Source organism: Candida dubliniensis, chromosome 1, assembly GCF_000026945.1.
Source record: "Candida dubliniensis CD36 chromosome 1, complete sequence".
NCBI lineage: Eukaryota > Fungi > Ascomycota > Pichiomycetes > Serinales > Debaryomycetaceae > Candida > Candida dubliniensis.
This window is the reverse complement of record NC_012860.1, coordinates 1,416,176-1,430,104: the sequence shown is the minus strand read 5'-3', so window position 1 is coordinate 1,430,104 and position 13,929 is coordinate 1,416,176. Positions and strand designations below refer to the sequence as shown.

The window sequence follows — 13,929 nt, the reverse complement described above, 5'->3', positions numbered from 1 at the left end:
AGTTGTTACTACAAGTACAGTAGCTCGGTCTCGTTCTAATAACTTTTGTTTGTCAATCAGAAAGGAACCTACTTAAACTGAGGGATTGAAAACTGATATGTGATTGTTTTCATTGTTGTGCTGTTATTTGACTCATTTTTCTTATCGTCATGCTTACGACCAATAAAATGAGAAAATCATTATTGTCTGATTTCATAAATTACGTAATCTTTTTTTTTTTTCATTCCTGTGTTTCTTTCCTATACCGGCGTTATGGGTAGAAGGAATAACAAGATAGAGGGGCACTTTTATAATTACTTAGCCCTCTCCACACTACTACTACTAGAACCACTAAGAAATGTGTTGCTCTATCAGTTACTATTTTGGTATAATTTTCCCGTTAAACGTTTAATGTGATTTTTCGTAGATAAGAACACATCACGGATTTAAATGGAGTTGGGGTTAACCACGTTAGAGCAGATCAACAGAAAGGACGGGATAACTTGTATCTTCTAAAAAGAGTTTACCTGGATCTTTCATTGAAAGTAAATTACAAGCAGACTTGTATTATTGTACTAATATAAATGGGTGTATTCCTTTGACCATCATGTGATATTTATGAAATAGAATATAGGCATTAAAAAAAAAAATCAATTTGTCCCATATGATTTTAAAAAATTCTTGAAAATTATTTTTTTTTTTTTCTTCTAAAAAATTTGGTGAATATTTTAACCAAAATCAAACAATTACCATGTTTCGTTAGGAAACGTGTTTCCGGATAATTCCGATTCACGTGAAATCGGCATGACTTGTTATATACAGTCCATACAATTTTTTACCCGGATTATGCAACGAGCGTCTTGATTTTTTTTTTCTTCCTTCTTGCTTCATACGTTTCAGTGATGAGCATCAAACATTTCAATTTAAATACTCATCAAAAACCCACCTTATAGCATGACCGAATTGAAACAAGTTACATTTTCACCAGAAGTATTAGCAAGAATTGCCCCTGATGTATCATTGCAAAGACATTTAGCATTAGGTATCAGACCCAATTTGCGTAATTTCACTGAATTCAAACCAGTGGAAGTATCTAACAGTACCCAATTTCAAGACAACAATGACAATGTGTTTTCATCTTCAGTAGTTAAGAGCGGTTCAACAACTATTATAAATACCATAACATTAGGGATTGTGGAAAATTTCAATAGCAATGAATCTAAATATGCCACTATCTATCCTTGTGTGGAAATATTACGTGGACGATTAGGAGCTCCTACCGATGAGGAAATGATTTTATCGCAAGATTTGTTTGAAACCATATACCATAGCAAAATAATTCCTTCTACAAGTTTAAGAATTAATAATTTGGGGATTTCAATCAAAGATGACCAGAATCAAGGCAACTCCACCATATATTATCCAGATTTGAATCCTGAACAATGGGAATACATTAATCTCACAAGTCATCACCATAAATTGTACTCCTTTGTATTATTGTCAAATATAAAAGTATACTCTAAAAGTACATCAACGAGCTCATTGTTTGATTTGTGTTATTTATCTATGCTTGAAGCATTGAAATCATTGAAATTACCCAGATGTTATGTATCAGAAAGTTTCAACACCAAAGTTGCCATGAAATCACGTAGATCAAACACTAGAGGGTTGGTTAATACCAATAAAGCAAATATAAACATCGATTTGAACAAATCATTATATGAAAGAATAGGTTTAGATATAAAAAGGGGAACAATTGCTAGCAATTATGGTGTTGTTTCACATGAAGGTAACACTATATTATTGGCTGATTTAGAAGGCGAAGCTGAAGAAAGCTCGGTATTGTCTCGTTTATCAATTATAACAAATAATGAAAGTATAAACAAAATAAGTTTGGTCAATGGCGATCCGGAAAGTGAAATTACATTAGACATGTTAAAAGATGCTATTGAAATGAGTAAACGAAGAAGTAGAGAGCAAGGCCAGCAGATATAAAATAATAGTTAATATATATATATATATATATATATACATGCATTGTTGTATTCATTGGTTGCTTTAGTGAATGATTTTGACCAAATTATTTCTCGCTTATCGTAATTATTCTTCTCGCGTTGGTTGGTGGCAAATGCCACTTTTTAAAATTTGCAATAGCCACACGTCTATTAGCAATAGATATTCAGTTCTAAACATTCAACAACAAGAAAAGAATCTTTCCAGATATTGTAAATTTAAACAGTATATGTAACGTTGAACCAATCAAGATATCTATTCGTACACGAGAAAAACGCGTTATTATATTGTTTTCTTTACTTATGCATTAGATCTGACTCAATAATCTACGTTGTAATTTCTTAATCCCCCTTGAGTCGACAACAATTCTTTCTTTTTTTGCTTTCTCTCTTTCCTCGCAGTTTCTCGACGTGCTGCTAAAAATATAAGCACTCTTTTTTTTTTTTTACAACGGATGGAGAAGAGACAAAGAAAAAAAATAAGATTCAAGTAATCTTTTTTTGTTTTATCAACAAAACTGAAAATACAAACCCCAATTTACAACTGCATATCTTATTCGAAATAACAATAATAAATAATTGAATTATTCTATAAACAACTGATACCTGATTTTTTCTATTTCCAAGTTGTGTCATGTCTGACAATATAGAAGATCGATCCAAAATACCTTCTGATGCGAAGGAAATTGTGACTACAAATGAGATTGAAGCAACAGATTCAGAACACACAACAAATGTCGATAACGAACTCCGTCATAACGAATCAAATGAACGAACAGAAGAGTACCACAACGATAATCTTGCATCAAAACGTCAATTGATTAATGATTTATTACATAATGATGTTATTAAGGAAGGAACTGAACGTTATATTATTCCACAAGATTTTTTGCATGAATTTTTGAATTTACCAATCGATAATTTTAGTGATTTGAAGGAAAAGCTTGGTCCTATTGATTTCCACTTAGTAGTCGATCAGCAAGGTATTTTATACCCTGAGAACGAGGAACCGGTCCCTTCCTGTCATGTATCGACCAAAGTATTTGAGTATCTTGGTGAATGGTTTGGAATATTGGGCCAACCAATTATTAGAGCTATTATTATCAATCCAGAAACCAAAGAAAAAGAGATTGAAAGAAACACTCCCCTATTTTGGGTTTACCAACTAGGCAAAAAGACTCAACCGACATACTTGCGACACCGTCATAATGGAAGCAGCCATGGTCATCATCATGGACACCATGATTCACCAATACCAGTGTCTCTTTCGAAAACAAGCACTTTTTATAATTTAATGGATTTGATCCGTTATAATGTTCTTAAGGCACCGCGCAAATCGATGAAAGATTATAGAATTTGGTTTATTATTCCTCAAGACAAAGATTTACAGTATTTGATTTCAGTACAAACTTTTATGTTTGATATTTCCCAAAAAACCCTAGTTTCACCAAATATGCTTGATGATGCCTTGAAGAATCAAGGTATCATGGCTAACACCTATCATATAATGGTGGAGACAAAAGAAAAACATCAGACAGAATTCCCCACTGATCAATTCATTTTGTCTCATTCGAACGCATACGAAGAAGTAGCACAAGGTGGTGGACACCTTGGATTATCAAACATGGGGAACACTTGTTATATGAACTCGGCTTTGCAATGTCTATTACATGTTCCTGAGATTAACTATTATTTCTTCTACAACATTTACAAGAAAGAATTGAATTTCGACAACCCCTTGGGTTATCATGGTGATGTTGCCAATGCATTTGGATCCCTTTTAAAACAGGCTTTTGATCACGTGAAGAATGGGTCTAGTATTTCACCTAGAGAATTCAAATCAACTATCGGGAGATACTCCTCCATGTTTTCTGGGTATCTTCAACAAGATTCACAAGAGCTATTGAGTTGGTTGTTAGATGCTCTTCATGAGGATTTGAATAGAATCCACAAAAAACCTTATTGCGAAAAGCCTGAATTAAAAGATGACGAAATAGATGATCCTCAAGCGATAAACAAATTAGCCAATACTTGTTGGAACCAACATAAGGCAAGAAACGACTCGGTGATAATCGATTTATTTACTGGGTTGTATCAATCTACATTAATCTGTCCTGATTGCGGTAAGAAATCCATAACTTTTGATCCCTTTAATGACTTGACTTTACCTCTACCGATCAGTAAGAAATGGTATCACACATTCACTATTGTGGATTTGTCCAACGAAGGTGTTATACCTGAAAGGATAATGAAGTTGGAAGTTGAGTTGAATAAGACGTCTAATTTTGATGATTTACTTGGTTACCTAAGTAATTTCTTGAATATTCCATCTACAGAATTGTTTATTTACGAGATCTTTCAAAATGCAATCTATTCTGACTTCCAATTAGATTACAACAAGAACAAATTTTTACCCATCAGCGATATCATCAGAGATACAGATGATGTTATAGTATACATTGTTCCACATAACCCTGCAGTTGATATCATTGTGCCGGTTTTCAATGCTGTTGAGGATGCTGATAGTTCATATCAAATGGTTAATTTTTTTGGAATACCTTTATTTGTGGTGATGAATAAAGAGGTAGATGTGAACAGTTTTGGTTTTATCAGAAAGAAATTGTTAGAAACAGCTTCTCTATTGAGCAAGATTGACTTGGTCGAGGAATATGAAAAGATCAAAAAGAGTTGTCAAGGTTATGTTGAGAAAGAGTTTTACAAGAAACTGGATTTCCCTGCATTGCCACAATCATTAGAAGGTACGGACTATAATGACAACGACGAAGGCTATGATAGTGAAGTGTCGTTGGCTAACCCATACCTTGGTGCTAATTTTGGGTTCAAAATCATGTATGTCCATGACTATAGCCCTAAATTAAATTCATCCCTTCGTAACAGGTACAATTTTAACCAAACAAATAAATTCAAACAAGCAGAGAGAATCATTAATGTTCCTACACACAAACCAACTTTTAGTGATTTCAAGCCTTTATCGGACCAATTATCAGAATCAAAGCGCAACTACTATTTTTATCCAGATTATAAAAAAATGGATGATGAAATGGATCAATTGGTCGATGAAGTCAACGAAAATTTGGCAGAGCAAGAAGAAGCCAGATCATCAGGATCAGATAATAGTAGCAGGGCACTGGAAGAACAAGATGGATTTGTACTAATAAATAAAGAGGAAACTCTTAAGCAGCAATCAGCCGTACCCGCTGAAATGGTGCCACCACCATTACCTGTTAGAAATAATAATGGAGGGCACATTCCTTCATCCGATGAAGAAACAGAAAGTGAAGCCAATTTAGGAAGCTTGTTTGATTCAACATCAAACTTACCGTTACCTCCACCATCTACATATTCGGAATCCACAAAACCTTCGAATGTAAACTCGCCTATGGAAAGCAACTTTGAAAGTTCATCAGCAGAGTTGAATTCTACTACATTGATATCGAAGGACACTGTTTTATTATGTGATTGGGATAAAGAAATTTTCCAACGCTGCTTTGGAGACAAGGAATTACAAGCATGGGAAAATATATCGAATTTACCAAATCCAGAATTGGAAAAAAATAGAGCTCATTTTGAAAGACAAAGAAAAGCTAAGATCACATTATCTGATTGTCTTAAAAGTTTTAGCACACCAGAGATTTTAGGGGAGCATGATTTATGGTATTGTCCACGTTGTACAGAACACAAACGTGCAACAAAGACAATCCAGCTTTGGTCAACTGGAGATATTCTCACTATTCATTTGAAAAGATTTCATAGTGCTCGGGCATTTAGTGATAAGATTGATGTTTTAGTTGATTTCCCAATTGAAGAGTTAGATATAAGTTCGTATGTTGCTAATACTGACTTGAAGGCTGAAGATTGTTTGTACGATTTGATTGCAGTTGACAATCATTATGGTGGATTAGGAGGTGGTCATTACACCGCTTCTGTAAAGAACTTTAGAGACGATAAATGGTATTATTTTAATGACAGTCGGGTTACTGAGATTAATAATCCTGAAGAAGTCGTTGCAAACTCTGCATACCTTTTATTCTACCGCCGAAGAAGTTCAAGAGGATCTGGTATTTTGGGAGGGAAAAACTTTATTGAATTACTTCAAAAAGGTAGAGAAGAGTACTCTGAGACTTTACAGAAGAAAAGACTAGCTCTCCAAGATGTTGGCCAAATGGTTAACGCCTATGCCAAAATTGAACAAGATATAATTGATGAAGAAGCAGAGAAACAGAAAGAGGAACAAGAACAGGAACAGGAAGAGAATGAAACAGTGAAAAAATCAAGGCCATTTGATGATCTCAAACCATCAACTACTGAAACCAATACCTCTCAACAAACCACTCAGTTCAACTTTGATGATGAAGATAATGATTATGACTATGAAGCAGAAGTAGAAGATTCCAATATCCGCAAACAAAGATTGCTTTCAAAAGAAAATAACAGCAATAAGTTGGTACATATCAAGAGCAACGGTCGCCAAGAAGTCACTTCGTCACCAGTACCAATTGAAACTGATGGTGAAATTGATGCCACTGATTCTAATTCTGGATAAGTAGTGTTTTGATTTAAAAAAAGAGAAGGCATGGAATAGCAAACTCAATATTACGTCTGTACACCCCCACATGTATTACACATTTAGCAAATATAAATTAAGTGATGTAGACTACCATCTTAGTTGGTTCCTCCATAATCAAATAATGTCGTTTTGCAGTCTACAACAAAAAGCATTTGATAAAACAAAAAAACTGCGACAATAAAACAAATGTCGCAATATTTGCCTCTGGTGTTCCCCCCTTTCTCTGTCTCCATAAATCGTAAAATAAACTAGAATAACATTCACTGACGACCAAGACCAAATATTAAACGATACAAAAATTAATTGATTGATAATAACACATACATTGAGAGCAGCAAATCATACATACGAAATTGGTTTACCCTTCTTTCCTTTTTGCTTTTTTTTTTTTTTTGGTTTCGTATTTGTTAGTTTAACACATTTTGTTTAAAAATAGATGTTAATGGAATGAATTCATTGAATACAAGAGAAGCAAAAGAAATTGAGTTAATCAATTTGCTATATAATAATTTTCCTACATTACGACTCAATCAAGAACTAATAATCAATTGGCAAGTTGAAATACTGGATAAAATTACTGAATTTTCATCATTATCATTAATTATATCCAATAATGTTGTTCTTGATATTGATGCAATTAGTTTGGAGCATGAGCCAAATATTAATGAAATATTATCATATCTAGAGCAGGATTTGACTAGTAACAATAAAGATGATGAGGATAATGATGAATTCAAGATTATCATATTAGAAATTCTTATTTTTATTATTTCTTCTTCATTTAGATTAAGAATATTACTGCATAATACTTTGGAGTATTTGATTGATTCATTTTTGAAGAAATTGAGTATTGGAAGAGGTGCTACTTTGGAAAATATCAGACAACCAAGCATTATTAGTCAATATATGAGATTGATAATTCTATATATGGAATTTGGATGTGATACAAGGCATTTCAAAAAATTGGTCAATCCATTGATCCAAAAAAAGAACCCTATTGCAAATCTTATTTTATCAGAAATGTTGTTGCAAATATATACCAAATATCAAGCTCAATTCCCTGTTGTCTCAATTACAAAACGAATCAATTTCCCGTTTAGTAATGATAATTTGAAGAAAACATTTAGTATCCATTCCTGGTTCAAAGTGAATCGACAATTACACAATTTCAATGAAGATGCCATGACATTGTTTACTGTTTCAAGTTCTGGTCCTGTTAATGGGAATGACCATAATGGAGCTTTACTAAAAATTAAATTAATTAACTATACTCAATTTATGGTTGAAATCAAAAATCATGTAAATGGTTCAAAAATTCGTTATACATTTAATCATATCTTGCAAGAAACAGAGAAAAACCAGGGATTCGTTCATTTTGTGCTAACTTATGATAACTATACAAATTTGAACTTATTTATTGATGGAGAATACAGTGAATCTATTCCATGTCCCGAACTTCACAAGCATTTAAGCAACTGGAATAAAATATCGATTGGCGAAAAATCCGAGGACATTGCTTTAAGAAATAATGAAATCATTCTTCGAAATTTGACTATTTTGAATACTATTTTGTCAAATGAATGGATCAACTTGTTATACAATTTGGGGTTAGGGTTTGACTGGGAAGTGAAAGATTTTGCTAATGACACCACACTACATTTACTAACCCAACTAAACCATCAAGGGCTATTCAACGTAGCCCTTAAGTTTAATGAAATCAAAGAACAGAAGAAAAATATCGGGGTTAACAGCAATAATAATAATCACATGTTTGGTTCATCAACGGCTGCTAAAAATGATAAGAATACTCTTGCAACTTTTGGGGGCACCAGAATTAGAGAAAGGAATTTTCACAAAATCCAATTCAACACCGCTCATAAATATATGAATAAAGAGAAAATTGCCAACTCGTTATCAAAAATAAAAGGTGAAAATGTTACGTTTGATTCTAATGATTTTTTCCAAAATATTTTACATCAAGGAAAGAAAAATGTGAGACAGAGTGTCACTAGTTCAATTATTTTTAACAATCAGAGATCTATTTATCAAGCATTTAATGTTATCGGTGGATCATCTGTAGTATTACGAATTCTAGAAACATCACTTGAAATTACCAATCCCCAACTTCGCGATTCAATAGTATATACAGTGTTATCCCTTTTGCTAACATTATTGTCCAATAATTGGCGATTAGAAAAAGAGTTTGAAAGTTTCAACGGATATGGAATATTGTCTGTCCTTCTAACCAAATACAAGGATTTCAACAAACAATTGAAATTTGATAAAGTGTTGGATGATGTCGAACCAGAAACCAATTTGCTCAATATTTTACTTGAATTTTCTGGACACGATTATGAGTATCCTTATGAATCTGCAGTTGTGAATCCAATTAGCTATCGTATACTAGTACTCAATTTTGATTTACATTATGGAACTGAATCATTTGATTACTTGTTATTTCAAATACACTTGCTATTATACACATCAAGACATAAAGAGTATAATTACAACGAGTTGCGGAAAATGAAGATATTACGTAAACTTGTTCAATTCATCAAGGAGCTGAAAATTGATGATTATAATATGTCACAAACATTTAAAGAACAGTTGGCACAAACTTTGACAGGAATTCTTCATCTTGATTCGTCTGTTGAAACCATTGTTTTGTTTTCATCGTATATTATTTTTGCCTTGTATAATAACGATAGCTCAACTGTATGTGGCACAATAACTTTACAAGTATTAACTGACTATTTATGTGACTCAACAACTTCCATAAAAACTTTAAAGAAATTTTCAAGGTCCATTACTATTCACTGGATTCTACTTTTATTTCGATTCCAAGAGTCCGAGATAGTTGTTAATTGTGGAATTCGACTTTTGACTAAATTACTCAAGGTGTTAGGCACCCACATAATACGAAAGTTTTTCCAATTGAATCACGGATTGGATGTATTGACTCTGTTTTTAAAAGATTGGTGGGATAACGAAACAGTATTGTGTTCAATGTTTCTAGCATCCTTTGGAATTGATACTCAAGATACCACCAATCCCGAGCTTTCTCAAAATAGAGATTTGACAGAAGTATTAAACTCAAATATAAACAACTTACAGCAATTGATTATCCCCGAGTTTTTATTGTTATTGAACAATTTGGTTTTGAATTCTATGTACATTTTGAGTCTTAAATCAGGGAAATTACTTCATAGTAATCCCTCAACCCCAATCAAAAGTAGCAATCAAGAAAATGTAACGTTGGCTTTGAATGTTCTTCACTTGATCAACCAATATATCACCTCAATAAAAGTCGGATTTGAGAAATCAAAATTGTTGCAGACATTTTATCTCAGTAAAGAATTTCTCGAAGGAATCGTTGAGTTGTTGGGTTATTTGAAGTTATCACTACTGTGGAGTAATGTTGATATTCAGAAAAATATGCAAACAACTTTTGACAGACTTTCTAAATTGATTGCAAGCTTTTATATTTCCAACTTATCCAATGAAACGTTTTTACAAAGCTTTGAGAAATTGAGTGATTTTACTAAAGTTGTTTTATTAGATCTTGTGTTCCCGGAAGTATTAGGACATATTAACCAATTTATCAGTGTTACAAATTTTGTTTTCAACGAAAAACAGTTTTTTAATAACACCATACAATTATTACATCATTACAACGAAGAATTGTTAAATCAAAACTATTTTGTGTCTTATTCGAATTTTGATACATTCTTATTGTGTTCAATTGCGATTAGTGAGCTTGGAATTGGCCACAATTTGCAATATGTAAAGAAAATGATTGGCGATAACGTTGTTGTCAAGTTTGTTAGGTTAGCATCGGATTGGGATATTCTGTTTACACATTCCAAGGAAAATTTGGATTCCGTATTAAAAACATTGTTGTATAGGCAAACAACCATTTTGCAACCTGATGTGATAATTAGCAAAAGGCTAGTTCATATCATTATTTTGTTGCTCGGTATGGTACTTACACCTGGCCCTGAAAACAAAACTGCTAACGTTGAACTACCATTTAATTTCTTGAGAACATGTTACTTGATGAGACAAGATGAATTTTCCCTGATTTTAGAAAAAATGAATTGTGATAAAAACTTGATGCAAGAGTTTTTCAATAATTTGGTATCCAAAAACGACAGTGAAACTTTATTGAGACTACAAAAGTATCCACCATTTGTGAAAAGTATACTCAAAGAGTTTCAAATGTTAAAGGAACAGTACAACAGTACAGAGTATTTGAAAGTATCTAATATGATTAGTGTCACTCTTCATAATGGTGGGAAATTGGGACAAATGAATAGTATATATATCAAGAGTTTTGAAAAAGATTGCGAGCTGATCAAAAGTCAAACTATGAATGCCGAGTTAGTTAAATTTAATAGGTTAGTACAAGATAAGGAGGAAAGTATTAAACATTTAATTTCCACATACCATGGATTGAAAACAGAAGTTTCAAGATTGTTTGAAGATCATGCTGCTGCTAAAAGTTATGTGTTGGATTATATCGAAAACACAAATCGAATGAGAAAAAGACTTATTGTTGAGGATCAGCTACCAGAATCGGAACGACTCACTTATAATATTGATGTCCCATTGAAACAAATTGATTCATTTACTAATTCGAGTGCCATTCACCAATACGACGCTGCTATTACTGCTACTGGAATTGACACATTGAGCTTATCATCATCTAATGAAGAAGTGTCTCCTTATGGGGAAGATAGTTTCGAATTCGTTGAAAGCAATGAGACTGAAGGAGAGGAAGAAGAAACGGAAATCAATCATGTTTATGAAGATAAGAATCGGAAAGTGAGCAGAAGTTTGTATGTTGGTGATCAAATTGTCACACTTTGGAATATTAGTCAGATCAATGGTCTAGTTCCAATTGAAAGTTTGATGATATTGGGGTTGAGTCATTTGTATTTGATCGAAAATTATTTTCACAGTAAAGATGGTAACGTTATTGATGTGGAAGATGCGCCACCTGAGTTGAGAGATCCTATTCTTCAATTGGTCAACTCTCAATCAAGCAACATATTAAAAAATGATGGGAAATTACACCGAAGCAAAAATTGGAGCTTGGACAAGTTGAGTTGTATCTCCAAAAGACATTTTTTGCTACGAGATATAGCGTTAGAGATGTTTTTCAGTGACGGCGCCAGTATCTTGATCACTTGTTTGACCACAAAGGACAGAGATGCAATATATAATAAACTTTATTCTTTTGCCTCGGGAAAAGGAGTTGATTATGATTTAATACAGGCATTGCAATCTTCTACCCATGATTCCTTATATTCTTTTGGAGCATCATCATTATCATCCAAACTTGTGTCTGCCTTTTCACAAACCAGCATTTCCAACATGATGTTTCTTGAGGCGACCAAAAAATGGAAATTAGGTGAAATGTCAAATTTTTACTATTTAATGATTGTGAATACCTTAGCTGGCAGAACATTTAACGATTTGACCCAGTACCCTGTTTTCCCCTGGGTGATTGCTGATTATAAGAGTGAGACGCTTGATTTATCTGACCCCAGAACATTCAGGGATTTATCAAAACCAATGGGGGCGCAAACGCCGGCGAGAGAAAATGAATTTCGAGAAAGGTTTGAAGCATTGGACAGTCTCAATGATCATGATGCACCAGCATTCCATTACGGTACACATTATTCTTCTGCAATGATTGTCACATCGTTCTTGATTCGTCTAAAGCCTTATGTTCAATCGTATCTATTATTGCAGGGAGGCAAATTTGATCATGCTGATCGATTATTTAACTCGGTAGAACGAGCTTGGTTATCTGCATCCAGAGACAACACTACTGATGTTAGAGAATTGACACCAGAATTTTATTACTTGCCCGAATTTTTGGTCAATGAAAACAATTTTGAATTTGGTAAATTACAAAATGGTGAATCGTCCCATGACGTGGAATTACCTCCATGGGCAAAAGGTGATCCGAAAATATTTATTGCCAAAAATAGAGAAGCATTGGAAAGCTCATATGTATCAGCGAATTTGCACTTGTGGATTGATTTGATTTTTGGTTATAAACAGAGTGGAGAAGAAGCTGTAAAGGCTCTAAATGTTTTCCACCACCTTTCCTATAGTGGAGCAATTAATTTGGATAACATAAATGACGAGGTAGAAAAACGTGCTGTGATAGGAATGATTAACAATTTTGGTCAAACACCATGCAAGTTATTTAACCGTCCACATCCCTTGCGAGACGTTCTTAATTTACCAAATTATTATTTAACTCAATTTGATGGCAATGCATCACGTTTGAAACTTGTATTTGAGTCCAAATTGAAAGCTCCTATATCCAAGTTGGAAATAAGTTCCAAAAATGCCAATCGATGGGTTGGAAGACAGAATTGCATTTCATGTGAAGATGATTTGTTGATTAGAAAAGCTAAGAAATTAAAGCATGAATGTGGTTCATTGTTAGTTAATGATACTTTATTCCTCAGTGTGCATTCATCTGACATTACAACAGTATTACAGTTGGGACATAAACTATTCGTCACTGGTGCTGAAGATGGCAGCATATATGTATGGAAATGTAATTTACGACCAACGACGACACTCCAATACGAAGCACTTTTAAGAGGTCATTTGACTAGTGTTTTAAAAATTGTTTACACCAAGAGTTTTAAATTTGGTGCCAGTATTGATAAGGATGGGATTGTTATAGTATGGGATTTCATACGGTTCAAATATGTTCGAAAATTGATTCCTCCAGTTTTAACTGAAGAGAACGCTACAGTTAGCCCGTTATTGGCAGTGTCAAATGAAAGTGGGAATTTTGCTACTGTTCATTTTGACAAAAATCTAAATGGTTTACTACAGTTATTTACTATTAATGGTGAGTTAATTATATCTTTTGAATTCCCTGCTATTGAAGGACAAAGAATTGACGCGATAACTTTTGCGACAACAAATTCAATTATGGTTGATAACACAAGAAATATTAATGTTAACAAACATATATATTGGTCAAAAGAAATTTTAGCGGTTGCTCGAAAGAAATCCATTGAACTTTGGGAATTAATTCCAGATAATGGTTGGGAATTAAAACAACTAGATAAGGTTGATTTACAAGATAAAATATCGGGAGATATAACAGTCATTGAGCTTTTTAAATGTTCGGAAGTTGACACTGAAGATAAACTAATCAGAGGAAATTTAAAGTTAGTAATTGGGGATTCAACAGGAAAAGTATATACTTTGTAAAAATGATAATACACAAACTATTGATTGTTTTGGTTTTTATTGTTTTCTCTACTTAAATTGAGGGGGATATCGCGGCTAAATCTGAAATAGGAAGTAATT

At 33.2% G+C, this 13,929-nt stretch overlaps 3 protein-coding genes across 3 annotated transcripts; all 3 read left to right on the top strand. All coding sequences in view use genetic code 12, as the record gives it.

The window, feature by feature from the left end:
- Window positions 1–933: 933 nt before the first annotated feature.
- CD36_06120 (exosome component RRP43, putative) lies at window positions 934–1,974 on the top strand (the record flags this gene model as incomplete). Its single annotated transcript, XM_002417227.1, has 1 exon — window positions 934–1,974. One exon carries the CDS (start codon window positions 934–936, stop codon window positions 1,972–1,974), a length of 1,041 nt encoding a protein of 346 aa, XP_002417272.1.
- Window positions 1,975–2,625: 651 nt separating this feature from the next.
- Window positions 2,626–6,555, top strand: CD36_06110 (deubiquitinating enzyme 12, putative; the record flags this gene model as incomplete). Its single annotated transcript, XM_002417226.1, has 1 exon — window positions 2,626–6,555. The coding sequence occupies one exon, from the start codon at window positions 2,626–2,628 to the stop codon at window positions 6,553–6,555; it is 3,930 nt and encodes a 1,309-aa protein (XP_002417271.1).
- Window positions 6,556–7,026: 471 nt separating this feature from the next.
- On the top strand, window positions 7,027–13,830 carry CD36_06100 (beige protein homologue, putative; the record flags this gene model as incomplete). The annotated part of the gene is made up of 1 exon (XM_002417225.1): window positions 7,027–13,830. One exon carries the CDS (start codon window positions 7,027–7,029, stop codon window positions 13,828–13,830), a length of 6,804 nt encoding a protein of 2,267 aa, XP_002417270.1.
- Between the last annotated feature and the right edge of the window lie 99 nt (window positions 13,831–13,929).